Source organism: Urocitellus parryii, chromosome 2 (assembly GCF_045843805.1).
Source record: "Urocitellus parryii isolate mUroPar1 chromosome 2, mUroPar1.hap1, whole genome shotgun sequence".
NCBI classification, from domain to species: domain Eukaryota; kingdom Metazoa; phylum Chordata; class Mammalia; order Rodentia; family Sciuridae; genus Urocitellus; species Urocitellus parryii.
In genome coordinates, this window is record NC_135532.1 from 129,406,187 (window position 1) to 129,425,964 (window position 19,778).

General features: G+C 36.4%; 1 protein-coding gene across 1 annotated transcript in view; it reads left to right on the forward strand.

Moving 5' to 3' along the window:
* Window positions 1-19,778, forward strand: part of LOC113187260 (EGF-like and EMI domain-containing protein 1) — a 528,706-nt gene that overhangs the window by 504,291 nt on the left and 4,637 nt on the right. Inside the window, exons 9-13 of the mRNA XM_077795506.1 lie at window positions 2,424-2,561; window positions 6,523-6,645; window positions 8,996-9,187; window positions 15,377-15,505; window positions 16,925-17,053. Of these exons, the coding sequence (XP_077651632.1) occupies window positions 2,424-2,561; window positions 6,523-6,645; window positions 8,996-9,187; window positions 15,377-15,505; window positions 16,925-17,053 (711 nt within the window). The remainder of the gene's footprint in view (window positions 1-2,423; window positions 2,562-6,522; window positions 6,646-8,995; window positions 9,188-15,376; window positions 15,506-16,924; window positions 17,054-19,778) is intronic.

The window sequence follows — 19,778 nt, forward strand, 5'->3', positions numbered from 1 at the left end:
ACTTTTACAGTATCATTCAAAAAAGAAAATTTAAAACAAGTATTTATCTAAACTCTAACTACATGAAAGCAATCTGGGAAAGGTAACATTATATATTAGTAAAACTGTCCTGGGAGACCTGACTTCTACTACCAGCAATGCTCTAATTATTCTTAGCAATCAACATTTCCTTTTTTTATATCAATCTTTTTATTTATATATGACAATGGAATGCATTACAATTCATATTACACATATACAGCACAAAGTTTTCATATCTCTGGTTGTATACAAAGTATGTTGACACCAATTTGTGTCTTCATACGTGTATTTGGATAATGGTGTCCATCACATTCCACCATCATTTCTAACCCCATGCCCCCTCCCTGCCCCACTCACCCCTCTGCCCTATCTAGAGTTCCTCTATTTCTCCCATGCTCTCCCTCCCTACTCTACTGTGAATCAGCCTCCTTATATCAGAGAAAACATTTGGCTTTTGGGTTTTGGGGACTGGCTAACTTCACTTAGCTTTTATATTCTCTAACTCCATCCATTTACCTGAAAATGCTATGATTTTTGTTCTCATTTATTGCTGAGTAATATTTCATTGTGTATATATGCCACATTTTTTTTTTATCCATTCATTTATTGAAGTGCATCTAGGTTGGTTCCACAGTTTAGCTAATGTGAATTGTGCTGCTATAAACATTAATATGGCTGTGTCTCTGTAATAAGCTGTTTTTAAGTTCTTTGGATGTACACGAAGGAGTGGGATAGCTGGGTGAAATGATGGTTCCATTCCCAATTTTCCAAGGAATCCCCATACTACTTTCCATATTGTCTGCACCAATTTGCAGTCCCACCAGCAGTGTAAGAGTGTGTCTTTTCCCCCACATCCTCACCAACATTTACTGTTGTTCCTATTCATAATAGCTGCCATTCTGAGTGGAGTGAGACTTGATGAACTATCAGATATCAAATATGATTTTTAAATACTTTAAAATAATGTAAGAATGACAATAGAAGTCATAAGTAAAAAGGAAGAAAAAAATCCCAATTCTGTTTCATAGAGATGTGTATACCTACCTTCACTACCAGACCCATAAGTTAAAATATAGATCCCAAATGTATATTTTAAAATATTTGAAAAAATCAGTTTCCTTTACAATTTTAATCTTTCTTTTGGCTGTCTGATTTTCTTTGGACAAAACAACTAGTTTAGTTGTTTCTAAACCCCAAAGGGTTCTTGCTTTCAACAATAATTGATTAGCATAACCCATCTTTACTTTATCCAATCATTCAAAACCCATTTTGAATATCTGTTATGAGCTGGGTAATGCAAGATGATGATGGCATAGTGGATTGAACACAATGACAGGGATGTGCACCGGATGCTTTGGGAGCGTGCAGGGCTACTGTCTGCCCAGAACTCGAAGCTGTGGATCAGGGATCGTCAAGGTTGATCTCTGAAATTCTAGCCAATATCTAGGCAGTTGATGATTTGTGCTTTCGAGAAGTATCACAATCCTATACTCTTGTCCTGTTCTTTTCCCCCTATCTTCTTCCAAAGGATTCATCAATTAAGATGGGAAGGGAATGAATCAGTATAGACACTCAGTAGAAAAGCTGTGTCCACACAACACAGATGAAGGAACATGGACTCTAATGGTTAAAAACAGCAGTCAGACTATCTAAACTCCATATTGGTAACATGGGTTCAAAATCTTTTCTTATTTCTCATCTCCTCACTTAGAAATTCAGGCTGTAATACCTGCATGCTCAGGACAGTTGACATCCATATGCTGAAGCCAGTGCTCACTAGTATGTCCCCAATTAGTAGCCTCTATCAGGATTGGCAAATTGGTTTTCAAAGTAATAGTATGTTAACATTACAAATGAGTCATATACATCAAAGCTGACTAATAGACCCACTTGACACTACTTACATGTGATCAGCTAATTCACTGGTGTTACTTACATACTTTTGTCCCAAGGCTATTTTTAACAGTAGTTTCATGTACTTGTAGACCCTAAAAAAGGACAGATAATAACATACAATTAGCTGAGAAAGAAATGTCAGCTGGAAAACAACTTATTTGCTTTCTGGTTGTTGATTCGATACGTGTACTTTTCTATCTTGAAGATACTGAGAATTCCCTAAGTTACCTTACTATGTGTTTAATAATCGCTGATGGGCTTATCTTCATCTTTCTGCATCATCTGGTCAACTTAACATTATTTATAGCTTTATTAGTATTTCAATATGGTATAGATATTTACAATGCTGAATAGCTCTCAGACATTTACTTTTAAATGTACAGAGTGTTGATAAATTTCCAATAAAGTTTGTCATCCTCTCAACAGAGAAAGTGTGCTCATTGTTGACATATATTCAGGTTTCTCTTTTGTTATGTTAATGACCATCTTTTGCTTGTTTTGGAAAGGAATTGAATTGGAAATTGTCAATAGCTGTGAAAAGAACAATGGTGGCTGTTCCCATCACTGTGAACATGCAATTGGTGGACCCCTTTGTTCCTGTAACCATGGACACCAGCTTGATTCGGATGAGAAAACGTGCATAGGTAATGTTTGGTCAATGCCATCTTCATTCAAAAGTTGCCCTGGATTCATTTAATTCTTTCATCTTGATGCTCATTGCTATAAAGAGAGACATATCTCAAACTTCAAGGAGAACTAGATTGGATAGTGTCTCTGGCTACAAAATAAATGTGAAGGAAAGATCACTTGGCAGAAGATATCATTACAATTAGATATTGCCTTGAAATTAAGGAGATTAAAAGCATTTTAACAAAATATATGGGCTTAATAATTTAATTCAGGAAAATATCCCAAGGTCTACCTAACCATCTCATGTGATTCATATTCCAACAACAGATGCTATCATGTGCCCCATGCCTCAAACAGAAACTAAATCAAATGTACTGGTTTTCAAATTAGTAAAGATTTGGATGAATATTCAACTTTAAAACAGCAGGTAACTATGTTACAAAAGAAAACTTTGGTAGATAATCATTTTTAACATCCCAATCCAAACCTATTTTTAATGGCTAAGCTCTCCTGACATATTATTAGAATTATATCATTTGAGACAATGATAAGAATATATTCCACCCTGTCCTTTCATCATAATGAAATGTTTAATCAAGACCTTTTTTTTTTTTTTTTTTTTTTTGGAGGGGAGGTCAGGGGTGGGGAGAAGGAATATCTTTTGTAAAGATAGAGCATCAAATCACATTAGTATGGGCTTTGGTTCTGAGGACACTTTCAAGCCCCTAAACAGTGATTTGCCATCACTTATCAAGATACTATATCTGTTTCTCTTCTTTTCTGATGCTGTTTTTAAAATTATAATGTAAATGATAAAAAAAAAAATTCTTTGGTCCACTTCATGCTATTCACTAGGGTGAGAGACAATCTGAAGTATAAATAAACAAGTAAAAGTCTATGATTTAAGAACTGCAGGTTTTATTATTTTTTTAAATATAGGTTGATTGATGGGAGAGGATGAATCTCAAGATATTTTGCAGTAATCTGGTTTCATAAATTATTTAAGAAAAACACTGACATTATTTATATTTCTTGATCCAACCTTGCCTTTTACATTGCTGTCTGAGTCTGTAGTGGTTAACTTATGGAAATCAACTGTTTTCCTTGTCTCTTTTTGTATAATGAAAAAAAAATTGTTTTTTTTTTATACCACGAAATGTTCATATTTATGGAAAATTAATGACTAACTGACTTCCTTCCTTCCTTACTTCCTTCTTTCCTTCCTTCTTCCTTTCTTCCTCCCTCCCTTCCTTCCATCTGTATTCCTCGTTTGAGTACTAGATAAGGGAAACTGAAATTTTACTAAATCTTGTCTTTGCAAATTATAATTGATGTCTTTCTTTATTCTTTGAAAAGTACAATTCAGTAAAGTTCTTATTTACAGTTAGAAAAAAATAGCATCTGCCAGGGTCAAAATGCAGAAAATTGCATATTTATGAGATTTCAGCAGTCAACATGACAGTGTTACATTCTTTATGGTATTTCAAATTTATTTCATTTTCCAATGATAAAAAAAATACTTATTTCTAAAGACAAATATTCACTTAGTGTAAAAGGCAGTGATTCATTTGGAGTGCATATATACATACTTTGCTTATTTGCCTGGGAACAGATTAAAGTCATGGATGCTTTGTAAAAACATTTATGCATGAAGGAAATGAAAGAATTTTTAGCTTATTTTAGTATCAAGTATTTTTTTTAAATTGTGAATGTACAAAGAAATGTGAAAATAATTCAGCCAATATGCAAATGGTCAACCAGTCTTGCCAGAATAGGAAAACTTATCAGTGCTACACCCTAGATAGAGTTGTAACACAATTTGAAAGACTACTATGTATAACATGCAAGCATCTAACCAGCAACAAACTTAATAAATTTAACAATTATCCAGTTATTAGAAAATATGTTTTTAATTCTAACTTACTGAGCTTTAACAAGTAACTGTAAATTAGATAAAGAAGATGATGCTTTTCAGAAGTCAGAGCTGAAATGTTTAATTATTTTGCCTGGCTACAATTGGTGCTCTACTTTTAATTAGGGCTAAATTTTTATGTATAGGTAACTGGTGCAGTATGTGTCCATAGTGAGACAATATTGATAACATTGTCCAATTTAGATAAGATATGACCATCATAAGGGAGGAAAATTAAAAGGAAAAAAATGAGTCAGTGAAGATATCAGCAAATGTGATCTGAAAAGAAATCAAGAAATTTAGAAAACAAGGGATGTAGAGCTGAAATACCAGGGCAGTCTAAGAAAGGTTTGTGGTAGAGGAAGAATGGGGTTGCAGATGAATTTAGAATTGAAAATGGTATATATAAAAGAATCTAGAAATAGCTCCTGAGGAATGATAATCGAAGAAGAATCCAAAATGAATCATAATATAACAGTCAGAACAAAGGGCTTATTTTCCAATTATAAGAGGCATTTCAGCATCTTGCTATTTGAGACCTGTATGTTTGGAGGCTCTGGTGGTAGTTAAGAAGTCTTCTTTAAAAATTTGGAAATTAAAAAAATAAATTAAGTAAGTAAATAAAGGGTAATATTTTAGATGAAATAAAACAATTGTATTTTTGAACTGTTTTTAATCCTCCAAGTTCATGCTATTTTGTCTAAAAGGCAGAAGTTTTAATAAATGAAATCCAGTAAATTATACTGTTCTGTTGTGTGCACATACAAATATGTAACAATGAATCCCACTGTTATGTACAATTACAATGCACCAATAAACGCTCATCTGAAGTGAAAGTGCTTATCATATTTTACAGGAGAAAGCGTGTTTTGTCTCCAAATGACCTTCATTTAGATATTTTATATTGACCCCTCACCTTGATTGACTGATTGCATTTTCTTTCCTTTCTGTCTCTTGTCTTCATTTCCTTGCGTTGTTTGGTACCTTTTCCCAGGTTAATTGAGACACTGACCTTTTTTTATCTGTGGCTGCTCATGTAGTTATGGAGCAATGGGATTTTGTAAACTCAGCAATGACAGACCACCCAACTTAACAGAGAGAGCTGAATTGAACCAAGGGCTTAAAGCCAAACACGTTGACCACACAATTCCCAGGAGCCCAGCTTAAGGAAAGCAGAAGCAGGTGTTTGTTGCTCCTCTTTGGTCATTATATTAAAAAGGAGCACTTCAAAGGCAAAAGAGATTACTCTTTGGCTGAGGGGTTCAGTTTGACATCTTCTGGTATGTTTCTGTTTTCCCCAGGGCAATTGTGTTTTAGGAAGAAACATTCAGGCTTCTAGAATTCTAGAATAATATTACTGCAGGAGACTTAAAGATCATCATTTAGAAAGCTGCGCATTGGGCTGGGCATGACAAGGCAACAATGTCACAGCTGTAACAAAAAAAAAAAAACCCCAGACCTCACTCATCCTAGTCAAGCATCACCTAAATGTTCAAACAAATGTTCTAAACTATTCTATGTGTTAAAACACAATATGTTAAATAAACATTCTGTCCTCTCTCAGGAGTATATTACCACTTCTCTTCCCAGTTGTGTGAGAAAGGGACTTTTGCTGGAGAGCACTTTGAGATCTGAAGTTCTAGAAGAATAAGCACATTATGGAGTTTAAGATAGTCTCCTTTCTGTAGCTGTCAAATGCTACTAAATGGAATTCTTTGTCTCATCTTTTTCAAGCTGTTTTTTTGTTTCTTCAGGTTTATTCATTCAAATTGCTGTTTGAATTAGAAAAAATAGCAGAGATTTCTTCTCTTGTTCTTATAAATGCATTTCGAGATTATTTACATTGTTTTAAAATAAATAACAGGCATAGAAGAAGCATGCTAGAAACCTAAGCCAGAAGTAGGTCTTATCATCTTTGTGTTCTTCAGTGTTTGTACTATATGACCTGAGAAAGAGAAAACAGTAGCAACACTGTTTTAATTTGGAAATGAGGCTTCTCAGAGCTTCCTTAGGTTGGCTAAACTCCTATCTCTGCAATAACAGGAGTGTCCTTTTCCCTGCAGATCTCGATGAGTGTGAGAACGGAGAGGCCTGCTGTGCCCAGCTCTGCACCAACTATTTAGGAGGCTATGAATGCCATTGTCAGGAAGGCTTTCAGATCAGTCTGGACGGTTGTGGATGTGATGGTAAATTTCTGAGATCTAACATGCAATAATGGTTGTGATGAGGCCATCAGTGAAGGACGGCTCTACCTCTACTCTAAGGTAGAGTGCTGAGACACTAAAAAGAGATTGGATTTCTATGTGGTTCTACCATTAAACTATGGTGTTGGCTTAGGCAGCTCCAACTTCTGTGAACCTCAGATTCTCATCTTTAAAATGAAGGCAGTATTAGGATTAGTGAAGTAAATTTTAAAAAGTAATAAATGAAAGTACAATGGTTGGCATACAGAAATCACTCAGCTAAAAGTAGCTATTATTATCATCATATTCATTAGTGCATGATACCCTTCACTCCATCTCACACACATACACATATGCATGCATATACACACATAAGCAATTAAGAGATTCTGGAAGGTTACAGCCCAGTGCCATAGGAATCATCCACAGCAAACTTGATTGAGAGTCATTTTAACCAATGACAAGAGCAATAGCAAAGCAATTATCAGTTCATGATAATTCTGTACCAGAATCCCTTGTATATATCTGATATTAATATATAGCTGATGTATGTTTTAAGATAAATCATCTTACAATTTTCTAACTTAATTTCCAAGTGATTTCTAGCTTATATTTTCTTGTCTGTTTTTTGATATAGGGGCATTTGACTATAGTGAGTAGAATCAGTTAACTTTATTCCATTAAAATTAGGTCACATAAGTCATAGCTTACTTGATTTTCTTTAAAAAGTTACCTTTGATGTATAATCTTTAAGTTTTCAATTTTAATCACTATTACTCCAAACTATATTTTTCTTGAAATCAAAGCAAAGATCAGAATGTTGATCTTTACGCAAATAACAGGTCAAATACATAGCTTCAGTGTCTCAGAGAAAATAATGTTTCTTTTCTTAAAGAAACAATTACCTGAATTCTGTTGAGATTTTTTTCTATGTAGATATCAAGCCCCCCCACCCCCGCAGCCTTGCAGTATAGATAACAGCAAAAAACCACACAACTCTGAAGTCTATATATACTACACATACTAGAGTATATTACCATTTACCACATTGTAGCCAATTAACAGAGCCAACAAAAAATTTTGAATTTTATGTACCATCTGCTCTTCAGCAGAGTGAGCCAAGAAATGATTGTATGGCATGAATGTACGTACTTGCGTACACATATCCAAATGGAAAATCTATCTGTAATCTCAGGCAAAGCCTAGAAATACAGCTTCATTGGTGAATTTTTAGTATCTTGTACACATTGACCAAAGTCTGGACTCAGATTGGTCATAAACCACTAAGTCATATGAGGTCAGAGACTAGAGTTCCTTCATCTCTAAAATTCTCCACAATCCTTGTGCAGATATATGCACGGACTTAAGTGTTCTATCCGATATTTGAATTCAAGAGTGAACGAACATCCTCCAAAATGGGCCAGAGCCTAAAACTATGGAATTTAAGTTTTATGTTCTTTATCTAACTCTCATAATCAAGGTCTCAGAAAGACCTTACTTATATAGATAAGCTATATGGTAAGCTTGGAAATAAGCAAAGAAAAAAGAATTGGCAGGGTACACTGGAGAAAGAATCAGGGGGCTGTGCCTGCTTTCTAGATGGCAGTGTGCTGTTATTGGCTAACGAAGGCCACAAAAACAACACAAAAAGCAGATGTTGTTTACATCCTCCTAGATGTGGATGAGTGTCTGGATGTCAGCATAGTCTGTGACCAACTATGTATCAATTCTGTGGGAACCTACGACTGCACCTGTGCTGAAGGCTACAGAATTGGAAGTGACAGGAAAACTTGCATCTGTGAGTCACTAAAGAATTTTCTTGTGTCTTTTCTAAAGGGTCTCTACCCTCGGCCTCACCTTGCTTTCAAGAGCAATAAAAACCACACATTCCTCAACTCAACGTGTCTTCCCCTTTCTGTCTTCATAATCTGAGATCTCCCTCCCTCCCTCCTTCTTCCCTACCCCTTCTTTCCTTCCTGCTTTCTGTTTGTGTTTCTTTCCCCCTTCCTTCCTTCCTTCCTCCCTCCCTCGCTTCTCCCTCCCTCCCTTTCTCCTCCCTCCCTCTCTTCCATCTCTACCTCCTTCTTCCTCTCTACCTCTCCCTCTTGCTCTCTTCCTCTCCCTGTCCCTCTCTCTCTCTCTTCCCCTTTTGTTCTCTCTCCCTCACATTCAACTCCCAGTAGCTTCCCTTTCCTTTACAATAGACTTTTGAACTAGCCATCTCAAAGTGGTTGCCTGTTGGTGACCTCCCCTGGTCTGCTTGGTTCAAACCCTCACTGCTCTGTCCACACTTGATTAGTTGTTTCCCTTTCCAATCCACATGTGAAACCCAGCATTTCCTCTGTGGTCTTAGCTTTAGATGATGACGAGCTGGAGGGTGAAGAAGAGGAATTAGAAATTGTGAGGTTTCCAGGACTTCAACTCCAGAGCCCACCTCAGCTAGGTCATTATGTTGCTACTGCCCCGGCTGCCTCTAATGAAGAGGAAGAAGATGAGGGAGAAGAGGAAAAGGATTTCCAGGAACTAACTGCTTTGCATAAAGTTGGTGAGTAAAGTAATTGATCTCATAACACTGGCCTCTCCTTATTTTTAGGTAGCTCACATATATTCTGTTGAGGCAGTGTCATTATCAATATTTAATGCTATCAAATGGTTTTTAACATGAAGGTTGCAAAAAAGGTTGGAGCAAGATCACTTCTTTACAGCTTCTATCAAATTTACCACCTTTTGCCTTTCTTCCTCCTGCACAATAAAGGGGCACTGTATAGGTATTTGCAAAAATCAAGGCGCAGGGTGAAGAGGTGCCCTTGCTATGTTATACAGAGAAAAAGAACTGGAAAAATCTTTAAATTTGCATAAAAGGGGGAAAGGACCAGTATTTCAAATTCTTATAATTATTAAAATTTTATTAGAAGTCATTTTATATAATTAAAATCTACCTTGAAGAGCCTTAAAATATTGTTCCTTTCTAGATTTTTAAAATAGAGAACCAGTTGTTTAATATGCCCAAGTAGACCAAGAAAATATCTTCAAAATGTGAGCAGTTTTTCTCCCATATCCAAGCAACAGAGCTCAAGCATTAAATCATTTCTGATCAAAATAAATTAGTACAACCTCTATCAAAACTAACTGTGCACAGCCAGTCAAAAACTGTTTTTTTTCCCTTTCTTTGTTAAACAGAGCTACTCATTTTGCTCTACTTCTGTTTGTTGTTTTTTAACAATATAAAAGCTTGATGACTGCTATATAAGGCATTCAGTAGAAGAGCAGAAATATTTTATGTTATGGAAAAATCATCATAATAATATCATTAAAGACTTCTGCATGAAAAGAGGAATATTTTAATGTTTGTTAACGAAGCTTCCTTCTTTGGCTACTCAAATCAGAATGGAAGTAATTCAGGGCAAAAGGCAGTCAGAGTTTGATTAACCTGAGTAAGTTTTGTAAAGAAGGGAAACAGACACATCTCTTGCTGTGTCCCCCTCCTCCATCTATTTTCCAATATATGGACTGTGCCAGGAAATCCAAAAGACAGCTGCTAAGAGGATAAGGAGCAAGGCACAGCTCTCAGCAGTACAGTGATGATAAGGGAGCAAAAGTTGTAGCTCAGGGTCTGCCAAAGTAGAGAGGCCTTGTTGGAAATGGCAACTTTTTAAATCATTTTATCTGAAAGACCTCACCCTAAAAAAAAAAAAAAAAAAAAAAAAAAAACTTAAAAGGAATGGACCTTAAAGGAATGAAAGTCTATCCATACTTATTCAAATTGAAGTAATCTCCCTCAAGTACAGAATGGAGAAATAAATTCATTTGGTATATTTTTGGAATGGAATATACACATAATGTAAATGAATCTTACGAACATTATATTAATGAAAGAAGTTTCATACCAAAGAGCACATACTGCATAATCCCATTATATAACTTCAGAAATAAGAGAAGATAATCTCTGGTGTTAGAAATCAGTATTGTGCTTAATTTATGAAGTTAATGACACACTCATCAAGTCACTTTTGAGATTTTAGGTAGCTGGTAATATCAGAAATAAGAGAAGATAATCTCTGGTGTTAGAAATCAGTATTGTGCTTAATTTATGAAGTTAATGACACACTCATCAAGTCACCTTTGAGATTTTAGGTAGCTGGTAATATCCATTATCTTGACCTGAGTGACATGCATATAAGTTGTTTACATCATTAAAAATTTTTTTTGAAGTATACATTTGGGATCTGTCTACTTTTTGCATATTTTTTTGCATATTTTTTGCATATTTTTTGATAAAAAATTATTTCTAAAAATGCCATGCACATAAAACCTGTAAAGAAAACTTCTAAACTACCTAGGATATTTGTTATTATTGTATTCTGGAATTAAGAGTGATTTCTTTTTTTATTTTTTCTAAAGACTCTAGATATTCTTTAGGGAACGTATTCTAATATAATTGTGGGAAAAAAATAAAATGAGTTCTATTTTAAAGCTATCTCTTTATTGTGGTCTTTTCCTGGGACTCTTTAGAATGTATGCTGTCAAGAATCCTTGGGGCTGGCAATGTGGCTCAAGCAGTAGTGCGCTCGCCTGGCATGCTTAAGGCCCGGGTTCGATCCTCAGCACCACATACAAAGATGTTGTGTCCGCCCCAAACTAAAAAAAATAAATAAATATTAAAAATTCTCTCTCTCTCTCTTTAAAAAAAAAAAAAGAATCCTGGTTTTCTTTCAGTAAAGAAGGATTTCCTTTCCATTTCCTATTGTAGACGGGAACCAACTAAGATAGTATCATGTTGCAGTCATTTAGGTCACACCTTGGGACAGCCTTGCATCCTGAACTCTGAGGACTGCATGAACAGAGACATGCCTGGAGGGAAGGACCCAGGGCTCCTGCTCTTCTTTGCAATGAAATTAAGTAGTAGCCTGAGAAATGGTACAGGCCACTAGCTACTGGGGACAGGTTCTCTCTTTTTTTGGTACCAGGGATTTAATCCAGGGGTGCTTAATCAGGCCTTTTATATATTTTACTTAGAGACAGAGTCTCACTGAGTTGCTCAGAGCCTCACTAAGTTGCTGAGGCTGGCTTTGAACTCTCCATCCTCCTCCCTCAGCCTCCTGAGCTGCTGGGATTACAGGCAGGCACCACTGAGCCCAGCTTTTTTTTTATCTTTAAGTCGTGCTCCCTAAAATGTTGAGATAAAATAAAGAATTGATGTGGGTGAGAAACCAAGTCATTTGCTATTCATACAGAAGGCCTATGAATGCTGAGGGTTTAAACAGAACTTTTGAGCACAAGAGGAGATTTTGTGTTTCCTGGGAAAGCAGACGATTTGTCTCTTTTTTCTCCATAAAATGTAAAAGTTAATAAAGGATCCTAATATTTTAGACTTCTAAAATCCCTCCATTTAAATAAGTCGTCAGATTGTGGCAAACTATTCCTAATGAGGGGAGGTGGGAGGAAAGGAAAGGATTTGTGGTACAAAGTGCAAACTAAATGAAATTGCTTGACTTCTTGCTGCCTGTTTTTTGTTTCTGTGTTCTTTTTTCTTTTCTTTTTCTCTATTTTTATATATGCTAACAGAGCCATTTACATTGGTTTAATTGTGTTTTACAAGTTTCTTATGAGAAAATAACAAAGATTTGGGGTTGCTATCACTGGAAAATCTTTTTCTCTTCATATTTTAAATGAAGATATGCTTTCTGGAGTTAAAACTACCCTATGATAAAATAAAGTATATTGACTGCTTTGTTTTCTTTTTAAAAATCCAGCATACACATCATTTCCTGGAAGGGTTTGTCTTAATCTTTGTGATTGGCATGGAAGATGGTATAAGCAGATTTTCTTCTGAACCTCCTGCACAAAAAAAAAAAAGAGCACAATTTTTTTTTTCTATTACCTGATATAGATGCAAAACATGAGCCATGGCACAGTGAAGTGGTGTAGCCAAGATTACTTGTTAGGATTTTGGGCATCTTTCTCAAGCAGCCTCCGATCATGTTTCTCTGCTGCTCTGAAGCTTTAATTAAGAGGGCCCTGTTGCCTGTAGAAAGGTGTGCACTTCTTGTTCAGTCACTGGTAACCATCTAAAATCAGGCTCCCATAAATCCCTTTTGTTTTTATCCTAGGCACGACTCTTTGCCCAGCCTATTATTTCCAGCAAACTAAAACACCTGCTACTTGCTTCCCTGGACTTTGCAGCTTTGTGCCTTTTGTCAAACGGCCTTCTTTGATGGTCCATGCTGCCTATGGCATGAAGTCCTAGATGGTGACCCCAGTCTAACACAACTATTTATCTTTCCAGTGGATTAAACTCACTGTCTACATTGGATTAAACTCACTTACTAGGCTATGGACTCTTTGTCCAGTTCCTATTCCTGTAAATTTGTTGTAAGTTGCTCCATATCATGAGCACCCACTACTTCAGTGAACAAATGACAAAAACAAACAAATTTTTAAAAAATTGATATTGGGACACCCAGCTATAAAGCTATGTTGAACTGTAATTGGACATGCTCAATTATATAAAATTGGAATTAAGAATATGTTTTTGCATGATTTTTAAGAAGTGAGCACTTACCTTATATCGTAAGCTGTGTTAATAAATATGCATCTTCAGAACACTTGATCTCTAACATGGTAGCATGATAAATAAAACAGAATTTCCATGCCAAATACTTCAAAATAAAACATTTCCAAAATAAATTGAATGGGGCTGGGGATGTGGCTCAAGCGGTAGCGCGCTCGCCTGGCGTGCGTGCGGCCCGGGTTCGATCCTCAGCACCACATACCAACAAAGATGTTGTGTCTGCCGAGAACTAAGAAAAAATAAATAAATGTTAAAATTCTCTCTCTCTCTCTGTCCCCCTCTCTCTCTCACTCTCTCTAAAAAAAAAAAAAAAAGAATCAGTTAAAAAAAAATTGAATACAGAAATATTACAATTAAGCTGGCTGATTAAAATAAAGATAGGATGGCCCCTTTGGCTTTGGAAACCTTGAGCATCTTCTGTATACTCATGAGGTCCTAAAAAGGGGAGTCTACTTATGAAAGAAACCTATGACTTATTAGCAATTTCTCTTCATCCTCTTTCATCATTCTTGCAAAAATGAAAACAAGACAATCCAAATCCATCTATCAGTAATGAAAAAAATGTTCATTAATTCATTAATAATAAGAGGGTTGGGGATATTAAAAATTCCTATAAATTATAATAAATAGAGTTGATCAATCAATCATTACCCATATTTTTTAAGATTATCAGCTTTGAAAACACAGCAAGGGGGAAAAAAAAGCATTCATCAGGGATCTAGAAAGTAGGCTTTCCCATAGATTAGATCTTCTGACCCAATATCTTTATTGTTCTATTATGAAAATATCTACTTTGGTTTCTCAGGAATTTCTCTAAGTAATTATAATGAAACATTTTTAAAACTATCACATATTTAATTTTAATAGCATATTTTTAGAACCCTGTTCCTTCTGAAGAAATTTCATGCTGAAATCATTTATTATTGCGAGACTATTTTGTGGTTAGGGAAGAAAAGAATCATTTCATATGGCAGATGAATGGACTAGATGGAAGGGAAGGTTTATGATATCTTCCAAATCATCCAGCTATGGTTAGGGACACGTCTTCCAATTCTTTTCTCCAGATCTTTGTTGTATTGGGTGCTAATGAAATATTTGGCAAATCCTTGTATTTTATGATATAATATTCTGCTTCATGGGGCAGTGCCAGATAATAGTGTAGGTTTGCCTGTATTGATGACTTGCTATAATCTAGACCCTGTGGAACCTACTGAGAATTCTTCAGCTTCACTTCACAGGTGTATTTTTTTAAACTGTCCCTTCTATAGTTGCTGTGAGAATTCAGACGCTTATTACATACAGATTAATAAGGTAGAACTCAATGAATGTTCATTTCTGGTCTCTGTGTCTTCTCTTCCTTTGTTTTCCTCTCTTCTTTTTTTTTTATCCTTGCCCTTTTATAGTAGATTGTGGCTTGAAAGCAAAGAAAAGGTGAATAAGAAGCTGAGTTCCACGTTGGCATCTGGAATAGTGGGGGAAGGGTGGATGGAGGAAATAATGTAAATGTAGTTTTGTAATATTTAGCCTATTATGGTAAAATTTCGATTAAAATGATTGCTAAAATTACCTCAACAACTGTATTTACTCAAGTTCAAATAAAACCAGACATTTTTCTCAAAATATTTTTTTATTCAAATACTAAACGCTTCCCCCAAAACCAACAAACCCGACAAAACTATTGTTTGCTTAACTTCATCAATCTTTGACTATGCCAAGTACCTTGGGACCCTCAAGAGAACCTTAGCTGCATTCATTTCTGGTTAAAAAATAAATGGAACTTTTTAATGTGTTTTCTTTCCATTTTTCAAAATAGAAGATACGGTTTGTTTCTCATTAAGGTTAGTTGGAGTGGTTCAGCAAAGGTGTCTGGGCAGCTCTGGAAACAGAGAGCTAGAGTTTAAGGAAAGAGGTAAATTTCACATTTGAACCTTGTTAGCATTTCTTTCACTCATCATTATTTTAACTAGCTGCATCAATAATTCCCCCAGGAATGATTATGCCATATGAACTAGGAATATGCTGGAGATTTTTTCCTGGGTCTGCAAACTAGTGAGATTGTAATTACTTGGTATCTATCATAATAGATGAGCTTTTTCTTCCCCTCCATTTGTAATGCAAGAGATAGGTTACACCTCTTGTTTGTCTTTCTATTTTTTTTCACAGCTTGTGCCCCAGGGACAAATGGGAAAGAGTGTGACAGCATCTGCAAGTGTCAGAATGGAGTCACCTGTGATCTTCTGACTGGACGGTGCCGGTGCCCCCCAGGGGTTCATGGGAAGACTTGCGAAGATGGTAGGAATGTCTGTGCCAGTCACACGAGAACCTTTTTCTTGAGGTTTCTAATAGAAATAAACTGAGTCAAAGTTTCATCTGCATTTTTCAAGGCAGCCTTTACTGATGAAGTCAAAGGCTGTGTCTATACATACAAGATGCAATGGCTTTGACTGATGCCATGTGTAACAGAACAACATAATTGATAATTAAATCGCCAACTGTGATCTAAGCAGGATGAATCTTGAGACAAAGAAAGCATTTTTCTTCCTGCTGAGCAAAAAGTTGAGTTTTTGTCCATATATGCCTAGGTGTGTGTGTGTGTGTGTGTGTGTGTGTGTGTGTGTGTGTGTTTTATAGTATAATATAACACACTATGTTTTGGATGTAGAACCTGGGAAGACTTGATTTGCTTTGCATAGTGAAAGAAAGAGCAATGTGATTTCCAAGGCAAACTGGGAAGGAGAGATGAAAGTCAGGAAAAGAGAGGAGAGGAGGGAGAGAGGAAAGGAGAAATGGATACAAATCTCACAAAGTGCCAATGAGTGCTGTGTATGGATTTTTCACGGAAACCAGTGAAAAGGCCACATTTCCTACATGGGTTGATGAAGCACAAAAATAAAGACACTGCTTGTACAGACACAAGAGCTGAAGGCAGAGAGTCAGCGAGGATGTACATCTCTAGGGATTGCCAGAAATCATGGGGAGTTTATTAGATTCTCACAGACCACAGAACTGGGAAGACGGAAACCAAATTTACTTCACTTTCAGAGGCACAGGAAGGCTTCTTCTGGCATTCCACTTGCATATCCCTGTGAGCCATGTTTGTTTGTCTATTTTAAAAATATACTAAGTGGTTGCAAAGAACTGTGCCTAGAACTATATGATATGATAACAAAAAAGTAAAAGGAAAGTTCCTGGTCCCTCCATGTGGAGCCTGTGGTCTTGTCCAAGACAAGCATAGATATTACAAATTTATTAATGCATGGCTGGAAATGAGACCATGAGGACAGGCCGACTGTGTGTGATGGAAGAGACTTCTGGAGAAGTAATACTTAAGCACAAGTCTGCAGAATGAACAGAGGAGACAAGGGAAGAGCAAGGGGCTAGCTTTCTAGACCAAGCCAGGAAGATGTGCAATGCACTGCAGAACCCCAAGGAGGCGGAGAAAAGGCAGTTGAGGAGATAGTAGTGCAACTTGAGCTCCCCTAGCACAGGGCTTGCAGTGCTGAGTCGGGTTTCGAACCTGTAGCAGTGGCAAGTCGCCGCAGGGTATTAAGCAGAGAATGCAGCATCATGTCTGTGATTTTCAAAATATCTCTCTAGCTTCAGTCCAGCCAGCTTGGAAATGTCTTCAGTGTCTCAATTTCATACAGCAACAGCTCTAGCAGGGTTTGCATATGGGTTAATGTTTTCTTTGTTTGTCCTTTCACCCTCCAGGATGCCCAAAAGGGTTCTTTGGGAAAAACTGCAGAAGAAAATGTAACTGTGCCAACAACGGCCATTGCCACAGGATATTTGGTTCCTGTATGTGTGAGGCAGGGCGCTATGGGAGATTTTGTCATCTGAGTAAGTCACAAACGCCAGTTGCTTTCTATGCAAAGCATGGTGGCTCAAAATGTATGGAGAATATATCAGACAAAGAGGAGTAAGAACATTATATATATATATATATATATATATATATATATATATATATATATATATATATGATTGTGTTCTAGCTTTTATTTAATTTCTTTATAGAATCTAGATAAATGAAAATATTTCTGATTTTAACTTTTTTTCTAGTTAATATTTCCCTAAATTATTTTTAATTTTTTACATTTTTTTTTCTAGTTAATATTTCTCTCAAGTATTGAGAAAGGATTGTTAATAGTTTGGTTAAGAGGACATGTGACACTTTACAGGAGTTTAATATCAAGGGCCAAGAATGAGTCTCTTTCTGGGATCTAGCCCCAAATATTTACTTCCTCAAGTTTCTAAAAGAGGCTCTTCATTTTCCATCCTCCTTATTGATCACATTTTTCCAAAAGGTGCAACAAAACACAAACACTAAAATATATATCTAGATAGGGGCCCCCTCAGGGTCTTTTAGAGTTTCTCCCAGCAGGATAACTCTGGATGTTCACCAGCCCGCCCTAGAGCTGTGTGCGGGAATCCCTGGGCTGGAGTGATCTCAGCTCCACTCCTCCACCTATTCCATTTCCCTCCTCTTTCTCTTGAAGGAACCACTTCTCCAGGAATTTCTTCTGACTGAATGTCAGTGTCTCAGTCTGTTTGGACTGTTATAACAGAATAGTGTAAACCAGAAAGCTTGCAGACATCAGAAATGTACTTAGTCCTGGAGGTTGGGCAGTCCCACCACAAAGCACTGTGGATTTCAGGTCTCCATCTCCTGAAGCCTGCTTTCTGGTTCATGGTCAATGCCATTTGCTGTGTCCTCATATGGCAGGACAAGGAAATTGGCTTGTGGGCCTCTTCTATAAGAGCAGGAATCCCACTCATGACTCACCTTCAAGACCCCACTCCCACCTACCATCCCTGGGGGTAGGTTTCAACATATGAATTTTAGGAGGATACAGACATACATACCTATTGCCTGAACAGTATCATGACCACCTCTTCATAACAGACAGCTTTTAGAGTTTTATAGTCTATCTTAAGTTGAATATCCATGAGACTTATCTATTTATAAAAGGTATGTACCTGGAAAATACAGAGTCAGTGGTGAATACTCCAATATGAAAGCCAATGGATCATGAGGAATGGTTAGTCTTAAATGAGCAAAATAAAAGATATGTAACCCCATATTTAGTAATAGGTTGGGTTTTTTTTTTTTTTTTTGGTTTTTTAATACTTGGGATTGCTTAACCACTAACATCCTCAGCTCTTTTTTTTTCTTTTTCCTTTTCTTTTTTTTTTTTTTTGTATTTTTGAGACAGGATCTCACTAAGTTGCTTAGGGCCTCACTAAGTTCTGAATCTGGCTTTGAATTTGAAATCCTCCTGCCTCAGCCTCCTGAGCTGCTGGGATTACAGGCATGTACCATTGTGCCTGGCTAGTAATAGCTTTTGGATATTTGACAAGATAATATTAGATGTTTTGGCACAAATTAATCATAAAACATCTGAGTGAAAACTTTCAGAGCTAATTGTCAGAAACATCTAAAATTGAAGTTTTAGTTTTAAATATCAACGTAGCATATTTTTATTCCTTTTCATGCTATCAGGTTTGTTGTTACTAGTGGTGGTTAGCATTTTGAATGTGACCATCTTCAAGTAGAACACACATATCCTATTCTTTGGAATTCCATTATTCTTGGAATTGAGGCTTCATTTATTAATGTCACTTGACTGTCTCTGAGGGAGCTTGAGTTGACAATCCTATATTAATTTTTTTAATGCTTCTATAACCTAGTACCTCAAACTAAGTGGCTTAAAGAAATTCGTTGTCTCACAGTTGTGGAGGCTAGAAGTCCAATTTCAGGGTTTTATCAGGGTTATGATCCCTCTAAAGAGGCTAGAGAAGGATCTAGACCTCCCAGCTTCTAGTAGATCCTCGTCCTGCAGCAGCATAACCCAGTCTTCATATGCTCTTCTCCCCATGTGCATGTCTCTGTAGACAGATTTCCCCATTTATAAACATACTAGTCACCTTGAATTAAAGGCCATCTTATTCTAGTATGACCTCATCATAACTTCACCAGTTACATCTGCAATTTCCAAATAAGATCACACACATTCTGAGATCCAGAGAATTAGGACTTCAATATATGAATTTTTTGAAAATACATTTTAATACATAACAAACCCTGAATAGGCACTTGGTTGCCAACAGAGGTTACTTCTACTTTCCCTTTTTTTCCAAACGTATTGCTACAATTATATGTTCTTAATATACCCAAATGTCAAATTTATGCATTCCACTGTGCCTGAGTTGTCCCCGGAGCCACAAATCTATATGCTGAATCAGGTAGAGTAATACATGAAAGTCAATCTAGGGTAGTATTCTGAGATGATAAAAAGAGGCTTATATCAGGGCAGACTGAAGTCTGAGAAACCCTGGGGCTTGGAGGGTCTGAGAAAGAATTACAGACTTAAACATTGTAGAAAATTTGACAGGGGAATCATGAACGATTTTGAGAACAAAATTCTGTTAATAATTTTGTTTTGCCTCAGTGGTAACTGAGTGTCCCTGGCAAGTGGCACTAGGATCATCCTGGGTGTACCTTTATAACCACTGCTTTGAATGATCTCTACTTGTCCCTCTCCATCTACCACCAAGTGGAGTG